Below are 17,956 nucleotides of genomic sequence, written 5' to 3'. Positions count from 1 at the left end.
ACTTTGCTAGCTACCATCCCATTGCCTACATTGCATTTTGTTGTCACTCCTGTTGGCTCCCCCACGAACGTGCTCTCTGATTGGCTCCAAGTTGTTGGCCAATGACGAGCAGTGCAATTCTACAAGTAGAAACGGTAGGTTTGTCGCTACTGGGTCAGCAAGCAGCAGGTATCGCTTTTGTTCTAACAAGAGAAGGAACAGCCTCCCACTGTGATAAGCACCGATAGGAAGACTATCGGCAGTTAGATTCTCTTTGTCTTTCATGCTTTAGGAGGCTACCTGCTACAATGGATGCCGCCCCGCAGCACTAACATCTGTAATCATGAAGTACTCTGAAAGGCTGGTCATGGCACACATCACCTCCATCATCCCAGACCCACTCCAATTTGCATACCGCCCCAACAGATCCTCAGGCGATGCACTCCACACTGCCTTCTCCCACCTGGACAAAAGGAATACCTATGTGAGGAAGCTGTTCATCGACTACAGCTCAGCATTCAAAACCATAGTGCCCTCCAAACTCGTCACCAAGCTTGGGATCCTGGAACTGAACACCTCCCTCTACAACTGGATCCTGGACTTCCTGACGGGCCGACCCCAGGTGGTGAGAGTAGGCAACAACACCTCTGCCACAGTGACACTCAACACGGGGACACCCAGGGGTGTGTGCTCAGCTCCATCATGTACTCCCTGTTTACCAACACGCACGACACCATCATCAAGTTTGCTAATGACACGACGGTGGAAGGCCTGATCACCAACGGTGATAAGACAGCCTGCAGGTCAGATAACTGGCAGTGTGGTACCAGGACAAAAACCTATCCCGCCACAAGACCAATGAGCTGATTGTGGGCTACAGGAAACAGGGGGGGTCCACACCCCCATTCACATCAACGAGCGCGGTAGAGATGATCAAGTTCCTCAGTGTCCACATCACCGAGGACTTAGCATGGTCCTCTCACACCAGAGCTGTTGTGAAGAAGGTACGGCAATGCCTCTTCTCCCTCAGGAGGATGAAATGATTTGGCATGGCCCCTCAGATCCTTAGCAACTTTTACTGCTGCATCATTGAGAGCATCCTGACTGGATGCATCACTGCCTGGTATGGCAACTGCTCGGCATCTGACCGTAAGGCTATACAGAGGGTAGTGCGTACGGTCTGGTATGGCAACTGCACTGCCCGCAACGGGAAGGCCCTACAGAGGGTGGTGAGGACGGCCCAGTGCATCACTGACAAACAGAATCCTAAACAGCTTCTATCCCCTGGCCATAAGACTGTGAAAGGCTCACAACAACTCCCACAGACTATCCACCCACTCAGACACAACATATGCTACTGCTAAAATCATGATTGATTAGATGTATTATTCCATTAATATGCTGTCGATTGATTATTGATTGCCATCTCTGCAGCACTCCACCAAATCAGGCCTTTATGGTAGAGTGGCCAGACAGAAGCCACTCTTCAGTAAAAGGCATATGGCAGTGTGGTTGGAGTTTGCCAAAAGGCACCTAAAGGACTCTCAGACCATGAGAAACAAGATTCTATGGTCTGATGAAACCAAGATTGAACTCTTTGGCCATGAATGCCAAGTATCGCGTCTGGGGGAAACCTGGCAACATCCGTACGGCGAAGCATGGTGGTGGCAGCATCATGCTGTGAGGATGATTTTCAGCGACAGGGATCCTGATCAAACATCTCTGGAGAGACCTGAAAATAGCTTTGCAGTGACGCTCCCCATCCAACCCGACAGAGGTTGAGAGGATCTGCAGAGAAGAATGGGAGAAACTTCCCAAATACAGGTGTGCAAAGCTTGCAGCGTCATACCCAAGAAGACTCGAGGTTGAAGTCGCAGCCAAAGGTGGTTCAACAAAGTACTGAGTAAAGGGTCTGAATAGGGAGAAGGTCAGAGAACTGGTCATGTGGTGCCAGGACAACAACCTCTCCCTCAATGTGAGCAAGACAAAGGAGCTGATCGTGGACTACAGGAAAAAGCGAGCCGAATAGGCCCCCATTAACATCAACTGGGCTGTAGTGGAGCGGGTGGAGAGTTTCAAGTTTCAAGTTCACCAATGAACTACCATGGTCCAAACACACCAAGACAGTCGTGAAGAGAGCACGGCCACACCTTTTCCCCCTCAGCAGACCGAAAACATTTGGCATGGGTCCCCAGATGCTCAAAAAGTTCTACAGCTGCACCATCGAAAGCATCCTGACTGGTTGCATCACTGCCTGGTATGGCAACTGCTCGGCATCTGACCGTAAGGCTATACAGAGGGTAGTGCGTACGGCCCAGTACATCACTGGGGCCAAGCTTCCTGCCATCCAGAACCTATATAATAGGCTGTGTCAGAGGAAAGCCCATAAAACTGTCAGAGACTCCAGTCACCCAAGACATAGACTGTTTTCTCTGTTACCGCACGGCAAGCGGTACCAGAGCGCCAAGTCTAGGACAAGAAGTCTCCTTAACAGCTTCTACCCCCCAAGCCATAAGACTGCTGAACAATTAATCAAATGGATACTGGACTATTACATTGACCCCCCCCCCCCATTTGTTTTGTACACTGCTGCTACTCGCTGTTAGTACAGCTGAAAACTGCTGTTCTGATTAAAGAAGCAATATAACTGGCCTTCTTTAGACTAGTTGAGTATCTGGAGCATCAGCATTTGTGGGTTCAATTACAGGCTCAAAATGGCCAGAAACAAATCACTTTTTTCTGAAACTTGTCAGTCTATTCTTGTTCTGAGAAATGAAGGGTATTACATGCGAGAAATTGCCAAGAAACTGAAGATCTCGTACAACGCTGTGTACTACTCCCTTCACAGAACAACGCAAACTGGCTCTAACCAGAAAAGAAAGAGGAGTGGGAGGCCCCGATGCACAACTGAGCAAGAGGACAAGTACATTAGAGTGTCTACTTGAGAAACAGACGCCTCACAAGTCCTCAAATGGCAGCTTCATTAAACAGCATACTGGAGTCGCCTCTTCACTGTTGGCGTTGAGACTGGTGTTTGCGGGTACTGTTTAATGAAGCTGCCAGTTGAGGACTTAAACAAATCAAAATAGATTTGAGATTCTACAAAGTAGCCACCATTTGCCTTTGACAGCTTTGCACACTCTTGGCATTCTCTCAACCAGCTTCATGAATGTATTTCAATTAACAGGTGTGCCTTGCTAAAAGTTAATTTGTGGAATTTCTTTCCTTCTTAATGAGTTTGAGTCAATCAGTTGTGTTGTGACAAGGAAGGGGTGGAATACAGTAGAGAGCCTTATTTGGTAAAAGACAAAGTCCATATTATGGCAACAACAGCTCAAATAAGCAAAGAGAAACGACAGTCCATCATTACTTTAAGACATGAAGGTCAGTCAATCTGGAAAATTTCAAGAACTTTGAAGGTTTCTTCAGGTGCAGTCTCAAAAACCATCAAGCGCTATGATGAAACTGTCTCACATGAGGACCGCCACAGGAAAGGAAGACCCCGAGTTACCTCTGCTGCAGAGGATAAGTTCATTAGAGTTAACAGCACCTCAGATTGCAGCCCAAATAAATGCTTCACCGAGTTCAAGTAACAGACACATCTCAACATCAACTGTTCAGAGGAGACTGCGTGAATCAAGCCTTCATGGTCGAATTGCTGCAAAGAAACCACCCACTACTAAAGGACACCAATAACAAGAAGAGACTTGCTTGGGCCAAGAAACCCGAGCGATGGACATCAGACCGGTGGAAATCTGTCCTTTGGTCTGATGAGTTCAAATTTGAGATTTTTTGGTTCCAACCGCTGTCTTTGTTAGACGCAGAGTAGGTGAACGGATAATCTCCACATGTGTGGTTCCCACCGTGAAGCGTGGCGGAGGTGTGATGGTGTGGGGGTGCTTTGCTGGTGACACTGTGTGATTTATTTAGAATTTAAGGAACACTTAACCAACATGGCTACCACAGCATTCTGCAGCAATATGCAATCCCCTCTCGTTTGTGCTTAGTGGGACTATCATTTGTTTTTCAACAGGACAATGACCCCCAAAACACCTCCAGGCTGTGTAAGGGCTATTTGACCAAGGAGAGTGATGGAGCGCTGCATCAGATGACCTGGCCCCCACAATCACCCGACCTCAACCCAATGAGTTGAGTTTGGGATAAGTTGTACCGCAGAGTGAAGGAAAAACATCAAATGCCCAGCATATGTGCAAACTCCTTCAAGACTGTTGGAAAAGCATTCCAGATTAAGCTGGTTGAGAGAATGCCAAGAGTGTGCAAAGCTGTCATCAAGGCAAAGGGTGGCTACTTTGAAGAATCTCAAATATAAAATATATTTTGATTTGTTTAACACTTTTTTGGTTACTACATGATTCCATATGTGTTATTTCATAGTTTTGATGTGTTCACTATTATTCAACAATGTAGAAAATAGTACAAATAAAGAAAAACCCTGGAATGAGTAGGTGTGTTCAAACTTTTGACTGGTACTGTATATTTTGGGGTAAGGTGACTAGACATCAGGATATATTATAAACCGTTTAGCAGCAGTGTATATGATGATGGTATGTGAGTGTGTGTCCGTGCGTGTGGAGTCAGTGTAAATGTGTGTGCATGTTGTGTGTGCGTAAGCAAATAAAGTGAGTCGGTGAGTGAGTGAGTGAGTGAGTGAGTGAGTGAGTGAGTGAGTGAGTGAGTGAGTGAGTGAGTGAGTGTGTAAAGTCCTGTGAGTGTGCTTAGAAACTATAAATAAAATACAAGGGTGTAGCCATTTTGTTAGCTATTTAGCAGTCTTATGGCTTGGGGATAGAAACTGTTCTATTTTCTATTATTATCATCATCATCACTGAACTGTTGGAAAGAGCTCTCAAGTTAAGAATTTCACTGTACTGTTTTACACCTGTTGTATCCTAGGCTCGTGGCGAATACACATTGAAACTTGAAACATTGTCAATGTCAAATATCACAATATTCAACTTAATCATATAAATCGGCCCAACCCTTAACGAATGCCATGCTCTTTCTTACCACAGTAGTACTCAGGGTTCATGGATTCGCTGGTCTTGAGGAAGGAGTATGTGAGGAAGGCCTTGTGGTAGGTGTTCATATCCTGACTGGCCAGATCAGGCTCAGGGCAGCTGGACAGGTAGGAGCCAAAGGTCGCCAGGGAGATAAACTTCATCAACTCAACATTAGGGATGTACCCAAAACTACAATTGTAGGAGTAGGCCCCACCCACCTAACAGACAGACACAGAGAATAGCAACAAAATATGAAACAAATCACAACTACAGACTCTCCACAATATGTAAATTACAGCGGGTACATAAGTATTCATACCACTTGGATATTTTTTCGCATTTTGTTGCGTTACAAAGTGGGATTGAAATGCATTTAATTGTACATTTGTCATTGATCTACAGAAGATATTCCATAATGTCAAAGTGAAAAGAAAATTCTACAAACAATTATAAGTTAATATAAATTAAATAACTAAAATATAGTCGTTGCATAAGTATTCACCCCCTTTGTTGACGCAAGCCTGAACTAGTTCAGGAGTCATTTAGGCTTGCGTGTGTATGGACCATGAAAGTTCGTTGGTGATGTGGACATCAAGGAAGTTGAAACTAAAATGTGGGTTTACACATGGGAATTGGCCAATATGGATAGGGCTAAATTTAAATATTTGTGACAGAATAAATATGAAAAGCATAAGCATGGTAGCAATTGAAAGGGAACCGTTGGAGAATATGGGACAATTATTAGACCAAAGTTGAGGACACAACAGTTCACCTGACAGAACTGAATCCAAACATTACACTGTTGATTTTAAGTTACATTTACCATACTTGTTGATAACGAAATCTGAAAATACTCTAGATACATTCAGTAACATAAGAATATTCCTGAAAAATGTGGGGTAGGACAGGTATGAGTTATAGTCTTGCTAACACTAGCCTCTCTACATCCCTGCTGTGTAGTCATGTGGGTCGCGTGTCAGCCACGCTAGGTTACGAGTGTTAAGCGCTACCAAATCACATACGTTCAACAAAACACATCACTGAGTAAGTGCTTGCTTATTTTCAAGCGTAGTGGTAGCTGCATCAAGAAACGGGATGGAGATAAGCACAGGCAAAATCCTAGAGGAAAACCTGCTTCAGTCTGCTTTCAACCAGACACTGGGAGAGGAATTCACCTTTTAGCAGGACATTAAACTAAACTCGGCAAAAAAAGAAACGTCATCTCACTGTCAACTGCATTTATTTTCAGCAAACTTAACATGTGTAAATATTTGTATGAACATAACAAGATTCAACAACTGAGACATAAACTGAACAAGTTCCAAAGACATGTGACTAACAGAAATTGAATAATGTGTCTCTGAACAAAGGGAGGGGTCAAAATCAAAAGTAACAGTCAGTCTCTGGTGTGGCCACCAGCTGCATTAAGTACTGCAGTGCATCTCCTCCTCATGGACTGCACCAGATTTGCCAGTTCTTGCTGTGAGATGTTACCCTACTCTTCCACCAAGGCACCTGCAAGTTCCCGGACATTTTTGGGGGGAATGGCCCTAGCGCTCCGATCCAACAGGTCCCAGACGTGCTCAATGGGATTGAGATCTGGGCTCATAGCTGGCCATGGCATAACACTGACATTCCTGTTTTGCAGGAAATCACGCACAGAACGAGCAGTATGGCTGGTGGCATTATCATGCTGGAGGGTCATGTCAGGATGAGCCTGAAGGAAAGGTACCACATGAGGGATGAGGATGTCTTCCCTGTAACGCACAGCGTTGAGATTGCCTGCAAGGACAACAAGCTCAGTCCGATGATGCTGTGACACACCGCCACAAACCATGACGGACACTCCACCTCCAAATCGATCCCGCTCCAGATTACGACGGTGGGTTTGTGTACGACGGTGGGTTTGTGCCCATAGGCGACGTTGTTTCCGGTGATGTCTGGTGAGGATCTGCCTTTCAACAGGCCTACAAGCCCGCAGTCCAGCCTCTCTCAGCCTATTGCGGACAGTCTGAGCACTGATGGAGGGATTGTGCATTCCTGGTGTAACTTGGGCAGTTGTTGTTGCCATCCTGTACCTGTCCCGCAGGTGTGATATTCAGATTTACCGATCCTGTGCAGGTGTTGTTACACGTGGTCTGCCACTGCGAGGACGATCAGCTGTCCATCCTGTCTCACAGTACGGACATTGCAATTTATTGCCCTGGCCACATTTGTAGTCCTCATGAATCCTTGCAGCATGCCTAAGGCACGTTCACGCAGATGAGCAGGGACACTGGGCATCTTTCTTTTGGTGATTTTCAGAGTCAGTAGAAAGGCCTCTTCAGTGTCCTAAGTTTTCATAACTGTGACTGTAATTGCCTACCGTCTGTAAGCTGTTAGTCTTAACGACCGTTCCACAGGTGCGTGTTCATTAATTGTTTATGGTTCTTTGAACAAGCATGGGAAACAGTGTTTAAACCATTTACAATGAAAATCTGTGAAGTTATTTGGATTTTTACAAATTATCTTTGAAAGACAGGGTCCTGAAAAAGGGAGGTTTCTTTTTTTGCTGAGTTTACAACACAAGGCCAAATCTACACTGGCGTTGCTTCCAAGAAGACAGTGGCCAAATCAAATCAAATTGTATTATTTGTCACATGCACCGAACAGAACACCTTACCGTGCAATGCTTACTTACAAGCCCTTAACTCCATTTCTTGAACTGTGTTGTTGATTAAGAAAATATTTACTAAATAAAATAAAATAAAAAATAAAAATATAAAACTAACAAGAAAATTACATAACAATAAAGAGGCTATATACAGGGGGTAGCGGTACCAATATCAATTTGCGGGGGTACAGGTTAGTCAAGGTAATTTGTAAACTAACTATGCATAGATAATAAAGAGCGAGTAGCAGCAGTGTAAAAACAAAGGGGTGGTGGGGTGTCAATGTAAATAGTCCGGGTGTCCATTTGATTAATTGTTTAGTAGTCTTATGGCTTCGGGGTAGCTTTTGTTAAGGAGCCTTTTGGTCCTAGACTTGGCGCTCCGGTACCACTTGGCGCTCCGGTACCGCTTGCCGTTCGGTAGCAGAGAAAACAGTCTAAGACTGGACTGGAGTCTCAGACAATGTTTTGGGCCTTGCTCTGACACAGCCTAGTATATAGGTCCTGGATGTCAGGAAGCTTGGCCCCAGTGATGTACTGGGCCATATGCACTACCCTCTGTAACGCCTTACGGTCAGATGCCGAGCAGGTGCCATACCAGACAAAGATGCAACCGGTCAGGATGTTTGATGGTGCAGCTGGAGCACTTTTTGAGGATTTGGGAACCCATGCAAAATCTTTTCAGTATCCTGAGGGGAAAAAGATGTTGTCATGCCCTCTTCACAACTGTCTTGGTGTGATTGGATCATGATAGTTCGTTGGTGATGTGGACATCAAGGAACTTGAAACTCTCGACCCGCTCCACTTCAGCATTGTCGATGTAAATGGGGGCCAGTTCAGCTCTCCTTTTCCTATAGTCCATGATCAGATCCTTTGTCTTGCTCACATTGAGGTTGAAGTTGTTGTCTTGTTTCTGACCTCCTCCCTACAGGCTGTCTCATCGTTGTCAGTGATCAGGCCTACCACCGAGTCGTCAGCCAACTTAATGATGGTGTTGGAGTCGTGCTTGGCCACGCAGTCGTGGGTGAACAGTGAGTACAGGAGGGAACTAAGCACGCACTCCTGAGGATCCCCAGTGTTGAGGATCAGCAAGGCAGATGTGTTGTTGCCTACCCTTACCACCTGGGGCCAGCCCGTCAGGAAGTCCAGGATCCAGTTGCAGGATCCAGTTTCCCTTTATAGTCTATAATAGTTTTCAAGCCCTGTCACATCTGACGAGCATCAGAGCCGGAGTAGTAGGATTCAATCGTAGTCCTTTATTGACGCTTTAGCTGTTTGATGGTTCGTCTGAGGGCATAGCTGGATTTCTTATAAGTGTACGGTTTAGTGTCCCGCTCCTTGAAAGCGGCAGTTTTAGCTTTTAGCTCGGTGCGGATGTTGCCTGTAATCCACGGCTTCTGGTCGGGATATGTATATGCGGTTATTGTGGGTACGACGTCGTCAATGCACTTATTGATGAAGCCGGTGACTGATGTGGTGTACTCCTCAATGCTTTTGGAAGAATCCCGGAACATATTCCAGTCTGTGCTAACAAAACAGTCCTGTGGTGTAGCATCCGCGTCATCTGACCACTTCCGTATTGAGCGAGTCACTGGTACTTCCTGCTTTAGTTGTTGCTTGTAAACAGGAATCAGGAGGATAGAATTATGGCCAGATTTGCCAAAGCTTTGTATGCGTCTCTGTGTGTGGAGTAAATGTGGTCAAATGTTTTTTTCCTCTGGTTGCACGTGACATGCTGGTAAAAATTAGGTAAAACGGATTTCAGTTTGCCTGCATTAAAGTCCCCAGCCACTAGGTGTGCCGCTTCTGGATGAGCATTTTCAAGTTACCGTTTTGACTTAAATCTGCTTGATTATCTATGGCAAGATTAGAAATTTGCTGTGTAGCCATGACCCTCAACTCCTTGACAGAGCATACATTTTGTTTTAAGAATAATGGGCAAACATTGCACAATCCAGGTGTGCAAAGCTCTTAGAGACTAACCCTAGAAGACTCACAGCTATAATCACTGCCAAAGTTCTTTCTGACATGTATTGACTGAGGTAAATACTTATCTAATCAAGGTATATTCGTGTTTTCATACACTTTTATTACTTTTTAAGAAATGTTAGAAAGGAAAACCCCTTTGACATTAGAATATTTTGTGTACACCAAAAATTCAATTAAATAAATTTTATTCCCACTTTGTAACACAAAATGGGGGTGAATACTTATGATACCCACTTACGATACCCACTGTACATAAAAATATATTCATATATATTTGATTACAAAAGTACTTTCATTGAATGATAGATATTAGACAGTAATTAGTAAATGGACTTTTGTAAAGGGCAGTTGCCTGCTAGTCTGGAATCCAAACTGAATCCATGCTGCGTTTCACTTTGATTCACTTAGTTAAACAGAGCATGGATTCAGTTTGGATTCCAGGCTAGTTGCCTGCCTCTGTTGAGAAGATACAACAATCTATGCAGTAGATGACAGACAGCAATTCTCATGGTGTGTCATGTTGTAATGTAGACTGAATACAAATAGCAGTTTGACCCACTGGGATATGTTGTGGCATGTTTCAGTACCTGGACGAAGGAGCAAGCGATGGTTCCACTCCTGAGCTGGTTCAGAAGGGTCTCACACACAGCCACATCAGGCACACTGGTCACCCCATCTGTGATGATGATTATACCTGGGAGAGGTGACAGGAGCTGTGTCATAGGTCTAAAATAATCAATCATATATAAATAAATCAGATCTCCCTTCGAATGGTGCCTTTAGACAATTACTCCGATAGTGCCCTTTCAGACCTGGCTAGATCACTCAATAGGCTGTAATAAAGGAGGACCTTATAAGTCTGACTCAAAGTGTCATTTCTCCCTATGGAACCAGCCTTGAGAAGCTCAACTTTAACAGTGAAGGTATTGACAGACTTAACCAACCTGCGGAGGAGTTGGGGGGCAGCAGCTGTAGAGCTAGGATGCCCTGTCGCACCATGCTGACCAGCCCGACGTCTGCAGTCACCATGGAAACGCCATGTTTCCTCACAGGCACCTCCTCCATGGTGATGTCACTGCCAAGCCCGGAGCACGGGATTGGCCCATCAGACTATCAGAGACAAATTGAATAATAATCAACTGAGATCAACCTGGAAATTATATCAAACATCTTCTAACAACATTTTCATAGTCATACTCTACTCCAGAGCCATATACTGTACAGTCAGGTACAAAATTATTGGCACCCATGATAAAGATTAGCAAAAGAACTGTATAAAATAAATAATGCAAATACTGAACTACTGTAAATTTTTGCTCCCAAAAATTTTGAAATTATATTATTTTGTACTAATACAATTCCTCAGAGAAATATATTTTGTTAAACAAGTAATAATTTAAAAAATCTCAAATCTAAGGTAAAAATGATTGGACCCGTTTTCAATACTCCGCAAAACAACCCTTGTGATGATAACGACACTGAGCCTTTTTCTAAAATGTTTTATGTGTTGGAGACCACATTGGGAGGGACCTTACACCATACAGAACCTTTCCAGATGCTATCCTTCGTCTGCACTTAAGGACTGCCCTCTTCAAATTCAAACCACAGGTTTTCAATGGGGTTCTTTCAATGGAGACCATTTGTCTCTTTCAATTGTGAGTTCTTTGCCTTTTCCCATGGTGATGATTATCAAAGTGATTTTACATGTGTATTACCTAATTTTTATACCCCAGTGAAACAGAAAGCCATGGAAGGCCATAATACAATTCCTTAAAATACGACTAATAAAAATTAAAAGTAGAATCTTAATGTAGATGTAATTTTGTTTGTTTATATTTATAAGAATCTTTAGGGTTGGCAATCATTTTGACCCCTATCTTTTTGAGATTTCTACTTTTTTTAACCAAATCTCTTTCTCTTAGCATATATATAATAAAATAATATCATTTCCCCCTCTTTTTGAGCATACCATATAGCTCTGTATTTGAATAATTTATTTTATACACTCTTTTTTGCTCATCTTTATCAAGGGTGCCAATAATTTTGGACCTGACTGTATTATACATATGTAATTATATGGTTCTGTTCTAGAGTAAAAAGATTGACGGATGACCTAAAAGGTATTGTAATAACCATATAGTACTGTAATAACCATGTGTCCTCTTGCCTGGTCGTGCTGCTGTTGAAGATGGCTGTGCTGCTGTTGTAGGACCTCTGCAATGTTGTTCTCCACTGATCGCAGCTGCTGGTAAACCTGGTGTAGGAACTGAACCAGGTCTGTACGATTCAGCTGACAACCCTGCACCAACACCTACAGTCAAAGCAGACACAACACAGTTTCCTTATAGGTGTGATGGAGAGTGCTTCTAGTTTTCAGTAGGGATACACTTAACAATCAGCTACATTGGCTCACATGAATAGAATGTATTACTATAGTTCCCGTCCCCTTGGGTAGCACATCTACCTGCACCAGCAAAATAATGATTTCATCTGTCTCTCGTTCAATCACCAAGTAGTATATCATTTTGATATGAATAATATGATCACCTGGTGTGTATTGAGCCCAATAATGGAGGAATAAGCCAGGATAGTGACAAAGATTTCCGGCTGGAAAACAAGATCTGTGCCTGGAACATTGAAGGGTCGGACCAGTCCAGCTAAGCATCGTGACAAGGCATGGAATACCTCATCAAATATCATCTCCCCCGTGCTGTCATCCTGTGAACAGAAGGCAAAACTAACATGATGTACCTAACACACCAAACAACACATCATGAGGAGGATCTGCTCTTGGCAGTCGACCAAAATAGCTATAGCATGAAAGTGTGATATGTAGCACGATTTTCATAAAGGATTGTAAACTTCCTCCTGCCGTCAAAAAGAAAAGCATCCTTTCATAGATTCCCATAGATGCTTGTAAAATAGTTATATTGCACACATTGTAGGGTTCAAATCCAGGTCTCCTGCATGCCATTGCTTATAACGGCGTGCTTGTTTTCTAATGGAGCTCAGCGGTTCAGAGAACCACCTCCATTATAGGTTTTCCGTTAGGAAATTGTAGCGCCGGACAACATGACCAGGAATATTTTAATTTACTGGCCATTTGAGAAATTTACCGGAACCATATGCATTGGCTGCATAACCCATTAGGGCATCCACCTACGACGCTCAGAAATCACATTTAGATTATGGTAATTCAAATTCGCAATTTGGGCAGAGTGCGTGGCCCGCGGCTGTCAGTGAAAAGTAATTCAAATGTGTGTGAACATAATGTGTCTTGTGAATAACATAACATGTTGAGACAAGAAGAAGGGGAGGGGTGTGTGGCAAATATATAGGCTAGTCTCTCTCCAGAATGGCTCAGCAGTCTCCCGCCAATTCTTAGCATTCATTGTTTAACTTTGTGAACTGTTTGCCCTTTGATTGTTCATTTTGATCAATTCCCCATTACATACAGTACCAGTCAAAAGTTTGGACACACCTATTCATTCAAGTGTTTTTATTTTATTTGGACTATTTTCTACATTGTAGAATAATAGTGAAGATGTCAAAACTATGAAATAACATGTATGGAATCATGTAGTGAGCAAAAAAGTGTTAAACAAATCTAAACATATATCTTTTTTTATTTGAGATTCTTCAAAGTAGCCACCCTTTGCCTTGATGACAGCTTTGAACAATCTTGGAATTCTTTCGACCAGCTTCACCTGGAATGCTTATCCAACAGTCTTGAAGGAGTTCCCACATATGCTGAGCACTTGTTGGCTTTTCCTTCACTCTGCGGTCCAACTCAACCCAAACGGGTTGAGGTTGGGTGATTGTAGCTTTATTTAATGTTTTATTTATCTGTTATTTTACCAGGTAATTTGACTGAGAACACCTTCTCATTTACAGCAACGGCCTGGGGAATAGTTACATGGGAGAGGAGGGGGGTGAATGAACTAATCGTAAGCGGGGATTATTAGGTGACCGTGATGGTTTGAGGGCCAGATTGGGAAGTTAGCCAGGACTCCGGGTTTAACACTCCTACGATAAGTTCCATGGGCTCTTCAATGACATCAGAGAGTCAGGACACCCATTTAACATCCCACCCGAAAGACGGCACCCTACACAGGGCAGTGTCCTGGGATATTGGGATATTTTTCAGAGGAAAGAGTGCCTCCTACTGGCCCTCCAACACCACTTCCAGCAGCATCTGGTCTCCCATCCAGGGACTGACCAGGACCAACCCTGTTTAGCTTCAGAAGCAAGCCAGCAGTGGTATGCAGGGCGGTATGCTGCTGGCTATAGATGCCAGGTCATCTGAGGCAGCACTCAATCACGCTCCTTCATGGTCAAATATCCCTTACACAGCCTGGAGGTGTGTTTTGGGTCAGATGGGATTGCGTATCGCTGTAGAATGCTGTGGTAGTCATACTGGTTAAGTGTGCCTTGAATTCTAAATAAATCACAGACGTTGTGGGGTTGCTTTTCTGGTGACACTATCACACCTCCTCCTCCATGCTTCACGGTGGGAACCACACATGCAGCGATCATCCGTTCACCTACTCTGCGTCTCACAAAGACAAAGCAGTTGGAACCAAAAATCTCAAATTTGGACTCATCAGACGAAAGGACAGATTTCCACCGGTCTAATGTCCATCGCTTGGGTTTCTTGGCCCAAGCAAGTCTCTTCTTGTTATTGGTGTCCTTTAGTAGTGAGTGGTTTATTTGCAGCAATTTAACCATGTAGGCCTGATTCACACAGTCTCCTCTGAAAAGTTGATGTTGAGATGTGTTTGTTACTTGAACTCAGTGACGCATTTATTTGGTCTGAAATCTGAGGTGCAGGTAACTCTAATGAACTTATCCTCTGTAGCAGAGGTAAACCTGGGTCTTCCTTTCCTGTGGCTGTCCTCATGAGAGCCAGTTTCATCATAGCGCTTGATGGTTTTTGAGACTGCACCTGAAGAAACCTTCAAAGTTCTCGAAATTTTTCAGATTGACTGACCTTCATGTCTTAAAGTAATGATGGACTGTCATTTCTCTTTGCTTATTTGAGCTGTTCTTGCCATAATATGGACTGGGTCTTTTACCAAATAGGGCTTTCTTCTGTATACCACCACTACCTTGTCACAACACAACTGATTGGCTCAAACTCATTAAGAAGGAAAGAAATTCCACATATTAACTTTTAACAAGGCACACCTGTTAATTGGAAAAGCATTCCAGATGAAGCTGGTTGAGAGAATGCCAAGTGTGCAAAGCTGTCATCAAGGCAAAGAGTGGCTACTTTGAAAAATATAAAATATAAAATATATTTTGATTTGTTTAACACTTTTTGTGTACTACATAATTCCATATGTGTTATTTCATAGTTTTACTGTATTAACTATTATTCTACAAATGTAGAAAATAGTACAAACAAATAAAGACAAACCCTGGAATGAGCAGCTGTGTCCAAACTTTTGACTGGTACTGTATGTCACCAGCAGTAAATATATGTAATTGGGAATTGATAAATAGAGTAGCTCAACACCTACAGAAAGGGAGGCAGACAGACTGATTAGAGAGGAATGCAATTGAAAGAACCTGAATGTATCATATTTTCTGTTTTTGTCAGCTTTATGTATTTGGACTTAATTGACAATTAAGTTACATGCCTACGGCTGCATTAGCCTATAGGCTATGAGTTCCATGCGCTAATTTCTTTAGCCGCCAATGGATCACGGTGTGTCAATGTGTCCATATGGCAGAGGCTGGTGCTCTCGCAATAGTTGAATTTGAACTTTTAGATCTATACAATTTTTATTTTTATGATTAACCACGTGACGATTTTAAGAAACAAAAATGTTTTTATTAAAATTAAAAACTCTTCCATGGAAATGCACATTTGAAAATCATAACTGGCACACAGATGGGTACAAATGGTTGGATAAATTGTAAGCTACCACAAACTTGAAACTCACGCACCTATGAAGTCTTTATAAAATAATTGCCTCCACGTTTCCATGGTTGGATTTGTCTATAGGCTACTTTGAAGCAAGGTAAGACACGCCTCATAATATGGTGTAAAACATTCAGGTTTCAAACAATTAAGTAGGTCTATGTTTTCAAAATGCATACTGCCTCCAGCTCATATTGTAAAGTGGTGGTGACGCGCTGATAGTCTGTTGCCTGCACTTGAATGTGAGGCGCCCTTCAATTAGGCTAAAAATAGTAGGCCTAGCTTTTTTTAATCGTGCACAAACAGATTTTAACACACGATTGCATGTAGAATTGTTGCGCAATGAATGGGCTTATTACAAAAGCCAGCTGCAGGAGAAATCCCTCTCTGTATGTTGTATGTTTGTGATAGTTGTGTTGGATAATTAAGATAGGCTACATGATGATTAACGAAAATACACACACAGCTACTTAATTCCACTATATTATGCAAATTAACCCAGACAGATAATCATGACGGTATTTCCGTCATGACGGTATTGATGTATTTCCGTCAACTGGTATTTCCATCTATGAATAAAAAGTATTATTTTACAATGGGATGCTTTTTCTCCTGGTCATTTTGGCCAACCACAGTTTTATAAATCTGCTTTTCATTTTTTTTGGGGGGGTGCAAAAGCCGGCAATTGCGGGCTAATGGAAAACCTGCTCCATTAGGTATCTGTTTTAACCCAAGTAGCCTAGATTGTGTTTAGTAGCCTAGTTTGTAACTTGTTGAAGAAGCCTCTTTACTCACCACGATCCCAGTGGAGGGGCTGAGGTCCAGCTCGATGATGAAGCGGTACCTGCGGGCCAGGAAGGTGACCCGAGTGGAAGGTACCAGCAGGTAGGGTATGGTGGAGGGGGAAAAGTCTGGCTGCCATCCCTTCGGCAAGATGCTGAGCAGATCCAGCTCATTCTCAGAGTTCAGCTGCACAGTAGGTGGAACCACAACAATCATCATCAACAACAACCCAACGTAAATATGATCATTTAGCAGACGCTAAGTTTCATTCAAAGCAACTTGAAGTGACACATCAATTCAGTATATATGGACCATGCGGGAACATCAGTACATCATAATCATAAAAATAGTGATTGAACCATCTCCTCTGGGCTGGTCCCAGATCTATTTATGCTGTTTTTCCAACCCCTATGGTCGTTGTCATCGACGAGACAGCACAACAGATCTAGGAGCATGCTACATCTCCTCCAGTAGAGCTAATTAACCCACCAGTTCAGACTTTGGGACCGGCCAGATGACCTGGTTGAGCTTGCCCAGGAACCAGGCCAGACGTACATTCCGTGAGATACGGTACTCCTCCTTCATCAGCAGGTACACCTGGTCTGCCTCCTCCACCTGAAGAAAGAGAATATCTAAACATATAGTATTCTCCTGAAAAGAATGACAGAGCCTGATCACCCATGCATGTTTCTGCAAATATCTTGGTGAAGTTTGACACCTTGATGAACTTTTCTAATGGGTACTGAGGTCGCAGACTGCATCTGCAAAGGAAGGACTATCCTGACACTGTACCTTTTGTTCAATATTGTCTTAGGAAGAAGATACACTTTATTTATGTCAGTATGAAGGCTTTACCACAATACATTGACAACATTAAACATTTAGCATATTCTGGGTGTAAGGTTTTCCAAATAGTATCATATGCCATTACGCTGTGTGACATCATTGCAAAGCTTAATGAGCAGCAATCTGATCCCAATTTGACTCATGGGATGCACGGCATGACACTGGCCAAACAACTTGGCTATAGCTAAATATGGCCTGTCAAGCTACTGTAATTGTCCCTGTATTTTACAGCATGTGTAACGTTACAGTATCTTTGGTATGCTCAGTTCAGGCGCGAGCGCTTTGCAACACGCCAACTAAAGTTAGCGTTGCTCTGCTAGCTGTTTTACTTGGAGAAGTTAGCTATAGCTAGCATAACAAGCTATAGCTAGCGCTAGTGACAGGTCAGGGCTACAAAAACATGAACCTCAGTAAATTACCTCGTTGTCCTGTCTCTCTGCCATGCCTTGTATGGCATAACTAGCAGGTTCTGTGAAAGCTCCGAGGATATTTTCAGGACCTGGCTGACATATAACGATTTGTTTAGTTCGTTTTCATGCACGATTGCTGGCTATCGTTGTATTGTTTATTTAGTTAAGAAGCACGTGATCTGGATGCTCGCGTCCTAGTCTTTCCGCCGGAACAACACAGCTAGGCTTAGACAACGCAACAACAACAAAAAAAGCTAGGCTTGGACGGTTTTGTAGTTCTAATTTATTTTGATTCCGATATGACCAGCTTTCTGAAAAATAATGCGTGCAGATAAGCGATATAGCATATATT

General features: G+C 43.0%; 1 protein-coding gene across 10 annotated transcripts in view; it reads right to left on the bottom strand.

The window, feature by feature from the left end:
- Window positions 1-17,750, bottom strand: part of LOC139578645 (KICSTOR complex protein SZT2-like) — a 117,033-nt gene extending 99,283 nt beyond the window's left edge. For all 10 annotated transcript variants that reach the window (XM_071406519.1, XM_071406520.1, XM_071406523.1 and 7 more), the window contains exons 1-8: window positions 17,614-17,750; window positions 16,838-16,963; window positions 16,361-16,534; window positions 12,187-12,357; window positions 11,807-11,950; window positions 10,584-10,749; window positions 10,227-10,333; window positions 5,008-5,218 (exon numbers count right to left, since the gene is read on the bottom strand). In XM_071406519.1, the coding sequence (XP_071262620.1) occupies window positions 5,008-5,218; window positions 10,227-10,333; window positions 10,584-10,749; window positions 11,807-11,950; window positions 12,187-12,357; window positions 16,361-16,534; window positions 16,838-16,963; window positions 17,614-17,637 (1,123 nt within the window). In that variant the 5' untranslated portion in view covers window positions 17,638-17,750. The remainder of the gene's footprint in view (window positions 1-5,007; window positions 5,219-10,226; window positions 10,334-10,583; window positions 10,750-11,806; window positions 11,951-12,186; window positions 12,358-16,360; window positions 16,535-16,837; window positions 16,964-17,613) is intronic.
- Between the last annotated feature and the right edge of the window lie 206 nt (window positions 17,751-17,956).

The sequence above is a fragment of the Salvelinus alpinus genome, chromosome 6, assembly GCF_045679555.1.
Source record: "Salvelinus alpinus chromosome 6, SLU_Salpinus.1, whole genome shotgun sequence".
NCBI lineage: Eukaryota > Metazoa > Chordata > Actinopteri > Salmoniformes > Salmonidae > Salvelinus > Salvelinus alpinus.
Note: the sequence above shows the minus strand (reverse complement) of the source record. Positions and strands in the feature narration are given on the sequence as shown.